Source organism: Oncorhynchus kisutch, linkage group LG4, assembly GCF_002021735.2.
Source record: "Oncorhynchus kisutch isolate 150728-3 linkage group LG4, Okis_V2, whole genome shotgun sequence".
Lineage (NCBI taxonomy): Eukaryota > Metazoa > Chordata > Actinopteri > Salmoniformes > Salmonidae > Oncorhynchus > Oncorhynchus kisutch.
Genome location: NC_034177.2, coordinates 33,552,831 through 33,566,679, shown reverse-complemented (window position 1 = coordinate 33,566,679; position 13,849 = coordinate 33,552,831). Strand labels below are relative to the sequence as shown.

The following is a 13,849-nucleotide window of genomic DNA, read 5'->3' as shown; positions in this document are numbered from 1 at the left end:
CTGTAACACAACAAAATGTGGAAGAAGTCAAAGGGTGTGAATAATTCTATAGGCAATGTATTATCCAACCACTGGACGCAGATGTCAATTCAACATCTATTCCACATTGGTTCAATGTAATTTTCTTGAAATGACGTGGAAACAACGTCATTACAACGCCTAGTCGGCAGGACCTTGTTCAGCCACCACTTCGAGAAACATAGGACATAACAGTTCTTCAAGTCCCGTTGGTAGGATAGTCTCGAACGGTGCTCGTCCAGTTTGTTCTCTAGTTATTATACGTTCGCCAATAGAACAGAGGGTAGAGGCAGTTTATTTACTCGCTGTTGTAGTCTCATCAGGGAGACCGCTCTTTTTTCTCTTATGCACCGTCTCTTCCTCTTTCGAGTCACAGGGATTTGTGCCTGGTCTGGAATGAGCAGTACATCCACAGCTGCTGACTCGTTGAAGTAGAAATCTTCTTCCAAATGGAGGTTCGTGATTGCTGTTCTGACGTGCAGAAGCGGTTTTTGGTCAAACGTTTATTTCTTTTTTGCAACACTTGGACCAAAAAGTTGAGTAAACTAAAAAAAGGCATCAGTTACTTAATAATAATTAGTTGAAAACACCAGATGATTTTTTATAGTGTGTGTGTGTGCCAACTTCAATTTCAACTCGAGTAGACCCATAGGGTACCAGGTTGTAAGATGTAGGCCTGCCGTCTTTCCTGATGATTTTGGCTGGTACAATGGTAGGATCATCATGAGTGTGACGTGGATAATTTAAAGTAGCGGATTATTTGCAGAGAGAGACCAAAACATAGGAGATTATATAACACACAGCTGTGTGTGTGTGTGTGTGTGTCTGTTTGGGTCTGTGTATGTGTATGTGTTTGTTTGGAGGGATATTGCTCAAATGCATTCTACACCCTTGGCAAAGAAACACTGCTTTAAAACCTGGTTGAGGGGTGAGGTTTAAATATCAGACGGTAGTTGGATTGAATACAACTCTACTGTTGTAGCTGTGTGGGTTACTGTTACAGCTGTTGTAGACCTACTGTAGTTGGTTTAGCTGCAGCTCAGCTCTACTGTCCTAGCTTTAGTGGCCATGTCCATGGTTCTGAATCCATTTGAATTAAACCTTGTGTGTGTGTGTGTGTGTGTGATCTGATTATGAGTGAAATCCCAACAGGACTGCTGATTATGCTCTCTGGGACTCCTCTCCCACTGAGGACAAGAACAGAGTAGAAGAGATAAAGAGGGAAGAGAGGAGGGGAGATTGATGATGTTTAACTGTGAGGAAGAACCAGGGTTCCATGAGGCTGTTGGACCTGTGGACTGTTACTGATATTTAGACTTTGGAAGCATTGAGGAAATGGCACACGGGATATACAGGAACTACAGTAGAAAATATCCAATTAGGTTAAGTCAAACATTTTTATTCTTGCAATACATAAACCATAGAAAATAAAGGCTTTAAAATGTTTCCACTACATTCATTATTTCTGGAAGTTTTTTGCACAAAGGCCTTTTTGTGATTGTTCATTATCCAGCATCAACTTATTTTTGTTCTATCAACATTTGCTATACTGTGAATATTCAAGAACAAGAATATTAGCTTTTAAGTCTTAATTTGAGGTTAAGATTGGGTTAAAATCGGGGGTAGTTTTAAAATACATTTTACAACCGTTTCCCCCCGATGATGACAACCATGTCTAGGGGTTAGTGTTCAGAGCTCTCTCCTACTCCTTCTCTCATTTTCTCTCCCTTCAACCACTACGTCTCTCCATATGATTGACAATACTCTCACATTACACAGTGCACAAACTGCAAATGTGGGGGGATGACGTGGAAGATGACGTGGAATCGGCACACTATATAACATACAGTACACACTAAAATAGGGTGCGTGTGTGTGGGGGGGGGGTACGTGGGTCTGCTTATTTGTCCCCCAGCCTCCTTCCAGCTAGTCCACATGTATCTGGCCCGCTTAGCCCTTAGAGCAAACTGTAATCAGTTACTCTCAGGACAGAGAGAGAAATAGAGATGAGAGGAGGAAAGAGAGAGAGTAACTGTCCGCTCTGACCCCCGCTCCTGGATAATTTATAACATGTTAGAGTGTCTAGGCTAGGGCTAGGGGCAGAGAGAGACTGAGTGAGAGAGCAGAGAGAAGGAGAGAGAGAAGAGGGAGATGTGTAGTGTTAAAATATTAACCTGCTCTCTGTGTTAGAGATGTTACAGCATTTGTGTGTGTTGTACAGACAGAGAGGTGACCTTGCTATGGCCAACACAGACAGAAAGAGTACTCTGTTACCTGAGATAAAGCTCTGGGTTGGTCCTATGAGTGTTTTATAGCTGGGTTTGAATATAGCTGGGTTTGAATTCTTCCTGTAACGGAGTTCCTACCTTGACGTTGTTTTGACAATATTTGGCATGACAACAAACATGATTTGCCACTGGTCTTATAAAAGCTAGAATGACTTTGTATGCGGATGATTCCACACTCTACATGTCAGTACCCAAAGCCAGCGAGCTCACTGAAATTCTAAATAATGAGTTATATTCAGTATCACAAACGGGTGAATAATAATAAACTGGTCTTAAATACATCAAACTAAAAACATTGTATTTGGTTCAAAACTTTCTCTAAGACCTACACCTCAACTGGAGTTATGTATAAATGATGTGACCATTGAGGAAGTCGAGGAAGCTAAACTCCTATGTATAACATTGGATGATAAATGATCTTGGTCAAGTCATATTGACAGAGTTGTTGGAAGATGGGGAGGGGGTATGTCTGTTCTAAAAATACGATCTGTGTTTTTGACACAAAAATAATCTGTACTAGTTGTTCAGGTTCTGGTCTTGTCCCATCTTGATTACTGTAATATGGTCAAGTGCAGCAAAGAAAGACCTAGCAAAGCTGCAGCTGGCTCAAAACAGAGCAGCACACATTGTCCTTAACTGCACCTTGTTGGTGATTTTTTGTTGTATGTATTGGTGCTTTGTATGTTATGGTGTGCGATGGGTTTTGTACCCACTTTCTTTATTTTATATATGTTGGTTTTCAGAGTTTGTGAGCATTTATTTAAATACTCTGTTTATACCAAGTTCCTTCTCCTGCGCCTGACTTCCCTGCCACCAGCACGCACCCCATTACAGAATCACCGACCCTTCTATGGAGTCAGCAGGAGAAGGTACCCCGGCCATAGGAGTGGAGGAGCGCGTCCAGGAGCATGCAGTAACACTTTACCATCTTGGTGCCGCCATGGACCGCGTTGTCCAGACAATGGACCCCTGGGAGAGACAGGGAGTTCTTCCAGCGCCTCCACCAGCATAACCCTGGTCTCCCCTGAGCGCCCCTTTCCCGCCTGAACCCAGTGGGATCCGTCTCTCCTTGCCACAGGAGTACGACGGGAGTGCTGCCAACTGCCAGGGTTTCCCCCTTCAATTAAACCTTTATCTAGCCACGGTCCATCCAGTTCCATCGGACCGTGAGAGGGTGTCCACCCTCATCTCGAGCCTCACCGGGAAAGCCCTGGAGTGGGCCAACACCGTATGGAGAGATGCGGCGTTGGACCAGTTTGAGGAGTTCACCCACTGTTTCCAGGCAGTCTTTGACCACCCACCCGAGGGTAGAGCGGCGGGTGAGCACCTCTACCATCTGAGGCAGGAGACTAGGAGCACCCATGTTTTCGCCCTAGAGTTTAGGACCCTGGCTAATGGCACGGGTTGGAACAACAGGGCCCTGATCGATCATTACCGCTGCAGTCTACGCGAGGACGTCTGTCGGGAGCTGGCCTGCAGAGACACCACCCTCTCGTTTGACCAGCTGGTGGACCCGCATTTCCAGCATAAGGCGCTCGTCGATTCAGGCGCGGCTGGGAATTTCATTGATAAAGCTTTAGCCCATAGTTTTGGGGATCCCCATTATTCCCGTTGATGTGCCTTTCCCCGTTCATGCCTTAGATAGTCGACCATTAGGGTCAGGGTTGATTAGGGAGGTCACCGCTCCTTTGGGCATGGTGACGCAGGGGGGTCACACGGAAATAATTAGTCTTTTCCTTACTGACTCTCCTGCGTTTCCCATGGTGCTGGGCCTACCCTGGTTAGCTTGTCACAACCCTGCTGTTCCTTGGCCACAGAGGGCTATCACAGAGTGGTTGCGAGAGTGCTCAGGTAGGTGTTTAGGGGTTTCCGGGTTGTGCTACTACGGTGGAAAGTCCAGACCAGGTCTCCACCGTGCGCATTCCCCCTGAATATGCCGATTTGGCTGTCACCTTCTCTAAAAAGGCGACTCAATTACCACCTCATCGACGGGGCATTGTGCAATAGATCTCCTGGTAGACGCTGCACTTCCCAGGAGTCACGTGTATCCCCTTTCACAGGCGGAGACGGAGGCTATGGAGGGGGGTCTGGTGCACTTGCAGTGGACAGCTGAGGTGGACAGTCACCTGAGAGCTTTGTTTACCTCGGCTCCCGTGCTGGCCCATCCGGATCCCTCTTTGGCGTTCATAGTGGAGGTGGACGCGTCTGAGGCTGGGATAGGAGCTGTGCTCTCTCAACGCTCGGGTACACCAGTGAAGCTCCGCCCTTGTGCCTACTTCTCGAAGAAGCTCAGCCTGGTGGAGCGAAACTATGACGTGGGGGACCAGGAGTTGTTGGCTGTCGTCAAGGCCTTGAAGGCGTGGCGACATTGGCTTGAGGGGGCTGAACACCCTTTTCTCATCTGGACTGACCACCGCAATCTGTAGCACATCCGGGCGGCGAGGAGACTGAACCCTCGCCAGGCAAGGTGGGCCATGTTTTTCACGCGTTTTGTGTTTACCCTTTCTTACAGACCAGGCTCCCAGAACTAAAAGGCAGTCGCATTGTCCCGGCTGTATGACACAGAGGAGCGGCCCATGGATCCCACTCCCCACCTTTTGCTTGGGAGCTGGACGTGGACATTGAGCGGGCGTCACGTGCAGAGCCCGCTCCCCCCAGTGTCCAGCTTCACAGGGTAACACCACTATCCTGGTCGTAGTGGATCATTTTTTGTTCCATGAACTGCGGAGCCACACACACAAACAAGCACACACACAGACACACTCTAACACGTCATGACAACGCCTCTTCCCCTTCAGATCCTCAAAAAGTTATACAGCTGCACCAGCGAGAGCATCTTGACTGGCAGCATCACCACTTAGTATGGCAATTGGTTGGCCTCCGACCGCAAGGTGCTACAAAGGGTAGTGGGTACGGTCCGGTACATCACTGGGACCGAGCTCCCTGCCATCCAGGACCTCTATACCAGGCGGTTTCAGAGGAAGGCCCAACAGACTCTAGCCACCCAAACCACAGACTGTTCTCTCTGATAACATACGGCAAGCGTTACCAAGGTCTGGAACCAACAGGACCCTGAACCCTTCTACCCCCAAGTCATAAGAATATTTAATAACACTTCTAAATAGCTGATCAAATGGCACCCGGACTACCTGCATTGACCCTTTTTTGCCTAAACTCTCTTGTACGGACTCTTTGCACACACACTGGGCTTTACCCTAACATTCACACATACTTACACCGACACCCCAACACACACACACACACACACACTACATATGCACACACACACACACACACACCCTAACCTTAACCCTTAGCCTAAACTTAACCCCAAATCCCTAACCCTAAGCCTAAAACTATACCTAACCTTAACTCCTAACTCTAAACGTAATCGTAACCCCTAACCCTAACCTCAATTGTAACTCTAATTGTAACCCTAAACATAAAAATATCATTAAGTCTGCATTGTTGGAAAAGGACCCTTAAGTAAGCATTTCACTGTTGTTCTACACCGGTCGTCTACGAAGCATGTGATACTTAAAAATAAAAAATATTATTTTTAGTTGTATTGTTTGTACTGTATATCGTATAATTGTTTATTGTGTGACTGTCCTGGTCTATCAGTGTATCAGTGTTTTGTTACTTGTCACTGCACATGTGTGAATATGAATGAGTGTGTGTGTGTGTGTGTAAGAGGGAGCGAGAGAGATAAAGAGAGAGAGAGAGTAGCCATCTGAGTAACCATCTGTACCTGTTAAATCTTACTAAAACAACAGATATGTCTAATGTCTCAATTATTTTGATGGAGATAATAAGGTTTGTGTGTGTTGAGAGTTTAGTTCTGATTAAACTCTGCTCTAATACCATAAGAGTAAAATAACTCTTTCCAACTCTTTGCCCCCTCTTGTCCCACCCACCTCTCCCCTTCTCACCACACTCCTATCTCCTCTGCCCCCTCTCCTCTCCTCCCCCTCTCTTCCTCTACAGGAGTCAGACAATACTACATCAGTTCTGCTGTCCTGCCCCAGAGGCTGCTCCCACTGGCTCCACCAGGTAAGGTTGAAATCTGAACTCTGAAATCACTCTATCGCGATCTCTTTTTCTCTGCCTCTTCCTCTGTGACTTTCTCAGTCTATTAGCTGTTCTTCTTTTTTTCTTCTGCCCACTTTTCTCTCTCTCTCTCTTTCTTTCTTTTTTTCTTTCTTTCTCATTTCATCTTCCCTCTCTCCAGTCTACCCTGCAGTGCCATTACTGATTCTCTCAGAGGGGCTATCTAATGGCTCTGTGATTGTGCCCCTGTGGAACTCCCTTTAGTTTGTCTGTATGTGTCTGTGTGTGCTGCTCAAGCCATGTCCACACACTACACAAATGCCATCAGACTCCTTCTCTGTCTGTGTGTGGTTGCGTAGTAGTGAAAGTGCTGCCAGTGACTGATTCAACCTCTCTAGCCCTGAAGAGGTTGGAGGGAGCAGAGCAATGTTGTCATTACATTTTATGTCTATGAACTGGGAGTAGAGAAGTCAAGACCAAAACCGGGGGGAGGGGGGATACCGAGTTAAGGCAGAGACTGCGAGTGGGGCGAGAGGTCCAAGACTGAGTCAAGGCGATAATAAATAAATGTGTCATGAAATGAGTGTGGATATTTGGCCTGGCGAAGTGGTTTAATGCAGGGAGATCGTTCAAGATTGACGTCGAAATTGGATGTTTATCCATGTCCTGAGGAGATTGGGAAATGTCTTCAAAACCAGCCACTAAGGGTAACAGTGATCGCTATTACCATCAAGTAGACTTGGGTTTTGATAGGGTGTTGATGAGTGCCTAACCTTAATGTTTTAACCCTATTCCAAACCTTAACCATTACCATGACCATTCAGAACGAGTGCATAAACTTAACCCTTAACTTCGAAATTTGATGTTTGGATAAATGGAACAATACAGTGCAGCAGGAGGAACGATACAGAGCAGCAGGAGGACCGATACAGAGCAGCAGGAGGAACGATACTGAGCAGCAGGAGGAACGATACAGAGCAGCAGGAGGAACGATACAGAGCAGCAGGAGGAACGATACAGAGCAGCAGGAGGAACGATACAGAGCAGCAGGAGGAACGATACAGTGCAGCAGGAGGAACGATACAGAGCAGCAGGAGGAACGATACAGAGCAGCAGGAGGAACGATACTGAGCAGCAGGAGGAACGATACTGAGCAGCAGGAGGAACGATACAGAGCAGCAGGAGGAACGATACAGAGCAGCAGGAGGAACGATACAGAGCAGCAGGAGGAACGATACAGTGCAGCAGGAGGAACGATACAGTGCAGCAGGAGGAACGATACAGAGCAGCAGGAGGAACGATACAGAGCAGCAGGAGGAACGATACAGAGCAGGAGGAGGAACAATACAGTGCAGCAGGAGGAACTATACAGAGCAGCAGGAGGAACAATATCGAGCAGCAGGAGGTACGATATCGAGCAGCAGGAGGAACGATATAGATAAGCAGGAGGAACGATATAGAGAAGCAGGAGGAACGATATAGAGAAGCAGGAGGAACGATGTAGAGAAGCAGGAGGAACTATACAGAGCAGCAGGAGGAACGATACAGAGCAGCAGGAGGAACGATGCAGAGCAGCAGGAGGAACATCAACATTTGACGTTTGGGGAATGTATATTAACTTTTATTTATGCAGTGAGACTGTGAGAGCTTGTTGGCTTTATGCTCTGACTGAATTTGATTTGATTTGAATGTGAGCTGATAGTTATGGTCTCGGCTAGTCTCAGGAAGAAATTACGAGTCCTCATTGTCCGAGACTGAGTCAAGGCCGAGTAAAAATATATCCGACACCGAGACAAGACCGAGACACTAAATATGTGGTCTCAAGACCGGACTCGAGACGGCCTACTACAATACCGTTGCATATTATCTATCTAAAATAAGATTGGGGTCATCGCTCCATTGTATTTTAGATAGAATTGTGCGTGTCTGTTTGTGTATGTGCAGGTGTGTTTGTGTGTCCTCTGGCTGTAGGTCTCTGTGCGGCTCTTGAGTGATGTGAGATGACAGATGTTAATTTCTCTTTCACTGTGACAGAGGAGGAGGCGGAAAAAACAGTGTGTGTGTGTGTGTGTGAAGCAGGAGTACTATTAAATAGCCATTACTGTCCATATCTACTTGTCTGTTAAAGCCTTAAATACATTTGAATGTACTTTGTTGTATTCTGGTGCAGTGCTGAGGCATGCTGGTGTTTTTAATAGAGTCTTAATAAAATGCAGCCTCCAGCATGCACCAAACACACACACACACACACACACACACACACACACACACACACACACACACACACACACACACACACAGTGTGTCAGGCTGTGTTAGCTGAATAGCAGAACCAGAGAAGAACATTATTGATGTAGTCATTATTTAAGCATGAGCAGTCTTTGCTTTTATACAGTAGCTGCGGTGTTAGAGCTGGCTTATATAACTGAAAGACTAAGAAAGATAAGTAAAGGACACACACATACACACACATACATACATACGTTCAAAAGTTTGGGGTCACTTAGAAATGTCCTTGTTTTTGAAAGAAAAGCAATTTTTTTGGTCCATTAAAATAACATCAAATTGATCAGAAATACAGTATAGACATTGTTCATGTTGTAAATGACTATTGTAGCTGGAAACGTCAGATTTTTTAAGGGAATATCTACATAGGCGTATATATAGACAGGCCCATTATCAGCAACCATCACTCCTCAAATCAAATTGTATTTGTCACATACACATGGTTAGCAGATGTTAATGCGAGTGTAGCGAAATGCAGTGACCCCAAACTTTTGAACGGTAGTGTACATACACACATTTTCCCAGGGGTTACTGGTGAGTGTTGTTGTTTCCATAGTGATGGGCAGCTGCTGAGTCTGGAGGGCGGGAATTCCTCCAGCGGACAGGAAAGAGAGGGGTCGGGGGGTGTGGCTCGGAGAGAAGGACCCAGCGACTACGAACTTGCCCTGGAGAACAAGACCAAACAGGTGTGTGTGCAGCGGGATACAGGCCGGAAGAAACGGACCATGCTGCTGCCTGTGTGTTTCTCTCTCTCTCCCCCCCTTCTCTGCATCTCCTTCCCACTCCCCCTCTCTCTGAGTCTCAGAGGAAGTAAAAGTGGATTGCTTGCTGAATAGAGATGTTGGATCTTAATTTGTGCCAGTTTGCTACAGCTGGAAAATACTCCTGTAGCCACAGGAAATGTGAAGTATTATGTGGATTGTAATTATTGGGCATTTTTGTAGGGGTGGATCCATTTTTCATACGGGAAAATCTAGTCTGAAATTTTTACGTGGAAATGGCAAACTTAAAAAGCCTTTTAAAACCTTTTAAATCTCCTGCATTGCAGGAAAGTCGTCCTGCAACAGGGTGATCAAATTAAGATCCTACATCTGTATGTGAAACAGAAGAATGTCTTAATAAAATAGCTTTCTTTTTGACTTCCCTGAAACACAGTGATGTAGTGATTGGTGTCTGTGATGAAGAGGGATTGGAGTCTGTTGTACTGTTTTAGGAGAGGAGAGCTTGTCCTGCTATCCTTTTATTTTGGAGAAATATCCAGTTTAACAAATGGAGGCTTGTAGCATTGCTCTGTGACTACAATATCCCTCCCCCCAAAACCTTACTAACAATATTTTTCTCTGTTCTTCTCTTTCCTCTCTCTCCCTCTCTGTTTGTAGATAGAGGAGTTAGAACAGAGGTACGGTGGCCACCTGGTGTCGCGGCGCGCTGCGTGTTGTATTCAGATGGCGTTCCGTCAGTACCAGCTCAGTAAGAACTTCCAGAAGATCCGTAACTCTCTGTCAGAGAGCAAGTTGCCACGCCGCATCTCCCTGCGCCGGCCCAACCCCAGCCGGAACCAAAAATCCACCCAGCGACACAGCTTCCTGTTAGAGACCGGGAGACCCCCCCTGCGCCCCAAAACACCCCCACCACCCCCTTCACGCTCCACCTCCCTGCCCCCCTCCCCCGTCACGGGCCCCGGGCCCTCGCTCACACAGCTGGAGGACTGCTTCTCAGAGCAGGTGAGCTTTATATGTAGCACTTTAGCCTAGCGTAGTCTAGCATCAGTAAACAGTAAGCCTAGCGTAGCATCATAAATCTTACAGGTGTTCCAATGACTCGTATTATGATTCTTATTCCAGGTACGCTCACTGGCCCATTCGATAGACGAGGCCCTGCGTGGGTGGAGCCTGTCGGAGGGGGTTGAGGGGGGGACAGCGGGGCTGCTGATGGACCCCGGGGCGTTTCGGATGGCTGCACAGAGTGCCTGCATGCCTCGCAGTGCCAGCTCCCTGCTCATGGCCTTCAGAGACGTCACCGTTCACATCGACACCAACAACTACACTGTCTCCACGACTACCACCTCCACAACCACTGCTACCCACGGCAACTCAGGGGCAGGAGCGGGAGGGAGCAGGCAAGTCTCAGTGGATGGGGGAGAGAGGGGAGGAGGGGTGAGGACTCAATCAACAACCTCCCAGCTAAGGGGTGAGGCGGAGTTTCCTGCCCCCCCTCCCAGTGAGTTGTTGGAGGGAGGAGGGTCGAGAAGGGGGTCAACTGTGACAGGGCAGGGGGGAGAGATGGGGAGGCAGAGTGGCTCAGAGAGACTCAGTTCCACCTCCACCTCTACCTCAGCCCAGTCTAACCAGTATACCACTCAGTCATCCTATTCCCAGTACCCCCAGTACTCCACATACCCCAAGGCTCATCACCCCCAGTCCCAGCCAGGGTCCCAGTCAACCAGGGACCCCACCTCTGAGGCTCTCCAGGCCCTGGTCCTCTCTCTGCCTAGAGACCGCTGCCAGGACCCTACCTCCTGCCGATCCCCCACACTCTCCACTGATACGCATCGCAAACGACTCTATCGCATTGGACTCAACCTCTTCAACGTGTGAGTGCACACACACACACACATATGCATGCAAATACAAATACGCAAATACTTTATATACCTAATACCAGGGTTGTGCTCAATTACGAATTTTGGAATTGACTCCCATTCAACTCATGATTTGAAATTTTAATTGAATTGGCCACAACCCACAGGATGTAGAATTTGAATTTGAGTGACAGGAAGTAGAATTTAATTCAGTACAATTCAAAGAAATTCCTTTCAGTCATAGAACATGAGAGTTTCATTTAATCTGAAAGGTCAAACTTCCAGATACCAAAGAATATGTAATTCTCTGGAAACAATGTACTCTTGTTCATGTACTCTTTAACCTTAGTGCTTAGAATAGCCAATTATATTTCAACCAACCATTTCATTTGTTTGGCTTGTTTTTTTAAGGGTCAACTTGATGGTCAAACTAATGCATTCTGGGAAAAGTAGTATTTCCCACATATTAAAACAAATGTAAGGGATTAATGAAATATGATAACCTATAATATTTGCATACAGGTTTCCCATGGGCACACAATGGTTGAATCAACGTTGTTTCCACGTAATTTAAATGAAATTACGTTGAACCAACATGGAGTAGACGTTGAATTGATGTCTGTGCCCAGTGGGTTTGTTTTCCTTGATCATTCCTTTTAAGAGTTAGTCCTGAAAATCAATTGCTTCAACAATATTTTATATGCATGTATATAACGACATGTTTGGTGTTTTATGTACAAGATGCATATTTGTATAGACTATACCTAAAATAGAAGAGGCATTTGCATTGTATTTCATTTCACTGAATTCAATTCTATTTCCTTTAATTAAAATAAAAATTGCAATTCTGCATCCTGTTTACTACTTCAATTGAAATTCAATAATTGAATTGACATTCATGAGGCATCCTCAATTCAATTCCCTGACACACACAGGGTCGAATTGTCCTTTAGCTACTCACAGAATTATTCACAGAACAGGTATCTGGTCTAGAGAGGGGTAGAGGGAAAAGGGAGAGAGAGAGGGGTGTTCTCTATATATAGTGGTACATACTGTTGGCCTGCAGCCTGTAGTTAATGTAAATTAGCTAAAGTGCTTCACTGATAGAGTTGCCTATTACTTTACGGTCCTATCCACTTCCACCCACACACAAATGCATATACCGAGATATTGTGTTGTCTATCTCTGCTGTAGGAACCCAGAGCGAGGCATCCACTTCCTGATCACCCGTGGTTTTGTCCCAGACACGCCCATGGGCGTGGCCCACTTCCTGCTACAGAGGAAGGGCCTGAGCCGACAGATGATTGGAGAGTTCCTGGGGAACAGTAAGCTACTCTTCAACAGAGATGTCCTGGAGTGAGTCCACACACAAAATATAGCACACACACATGCACAGACAACCACACATACACACTTGAATGCATGCATACGGCATATACAATGTGTTTTACACATACAGTAGGGTCCGGAATGATTGGATCCCTTAATAAAGATGGGCATAAAAGACTGTACAAATACTTAGTTACTGTATATTGTATGCTGTGGTGGAAAAAGTACCCAATCGTCATACTTGAGTATAAGTAAAGATAACTTAATAGAAAATGAAAAAGTAAAAATTGAAAGTCACCTAGTAAAATTCTACTTGAATAAAAGTCTAAAAGTATTTGATTTTAAATATACTTAAGTATCAAAAGTAAAAGTATGAATCATTTAAAATTCCTTATATTAAGCAAACCAGACAGCGCCATTTTCTTGTTTTATTTATTTATTTATTTATGGATAGCCAGGGGCACACTCCAACACACAGACATAATTAACAAACAAAGCATGTATGCTATGAGTCCGCCAGATCAGAGGCACAAGGGTTGAACAGGGAGGTTCTCTTGATAAGTGCGTGAATTTGACCATTTCCCTGTCCTGTTAAGAATTCAAAATGTAAAGAGTACTTTTGGGTGTCAGGGAAAATGTATGGAGTAAAAAGTACATTATTTTCTTTTGGAATGTAGTGAAGTAAAAGTAGTCAAAATTACAGATACCTCAAAAAACGACAACTTCAGTCGTGGCCAAAAGTTTTGAGAATGACACAAATATTAATTTTCACAAAGTCTGCTGCCTCAGTTTGTATGATGGCAATTTGTATATACTCCAGAATGTTATGGAGAGTGATCAGATGAAATGCAATTAATTGCAAAGTTCCTCTTTGCCATGCAAATGAACTGAATCCCCAAAAGACATTTCCACTGCATTTCAGCCCTGCCACAAAAGGACCAGCTGACATCATGTCAGTGATTCTCTCGTTAACACAGGTGTGAGTGTTGACGAGGACAAGGCTGGAGATCACTCTGTCATGCTGATTGAGTTAGAATAACAGACTGGAAGCTTCAAAAGGAGGGTGGTGTTTGGAATCATTGTTTTTCCTCTGTCAATCATGGTTAACTGCAAGGAAACACGTGCCGTCATCATTGCTTTGCACAAAAAGGGCTTCACAGGCAAGGATATTGCTGCCAGTAAGATTGCACCTAAATCAAAAATGTATCGGATCATCAAGAACTTCAAGGAGAGCAGTTCAATTGTTGTGAAAAAGGCGTCAGGGCATCCAAGAAAGTCCAGCAAGCTCCAGGACAGT

At 45.4% G+C, this 13,849-nt stretch overlaps 1 protein-coding gene across 2 annotated transcripts in view; it reads left to right on the top strand.

The window, feature by feature from the left end:
- Positions 1 to 13,849, top strand: part of LOC109888860 (IQ motif and SEC7 domain-containing protein 3) — a 46,884-nt gene that overhangs the window by 5,074 nt on the left and 27,961 nt on the right. For both annotated transcript variants that reach the window (XM_031822864.1, XM_020480027.2), the window contains exons 2-6: positions 6,294 to 6,359; positions 9,199 to 9,328; positions 10,022 to 10,366; positions 10,487 to 11,235; positions 12,418 to 12,579. In XM_031822864.1, coding sequence (XP_031678724.1) covers positions 6,294 to 6,359; positions 9,199 to 9,328; positions 10,022 to 10,366; positions 10,487 to 11,235; positions 12,418 to 12,579 — 1,452 coding nt within the window. The remainder of the gene's footprint in view (positions 1 to 6,293; positions 6,360 to 9,198; positions 9,329 to 10,021; positions 10,367 to 10,486; positions 11,236 to 12,417; positions 12,580 to 13,849) is intronic.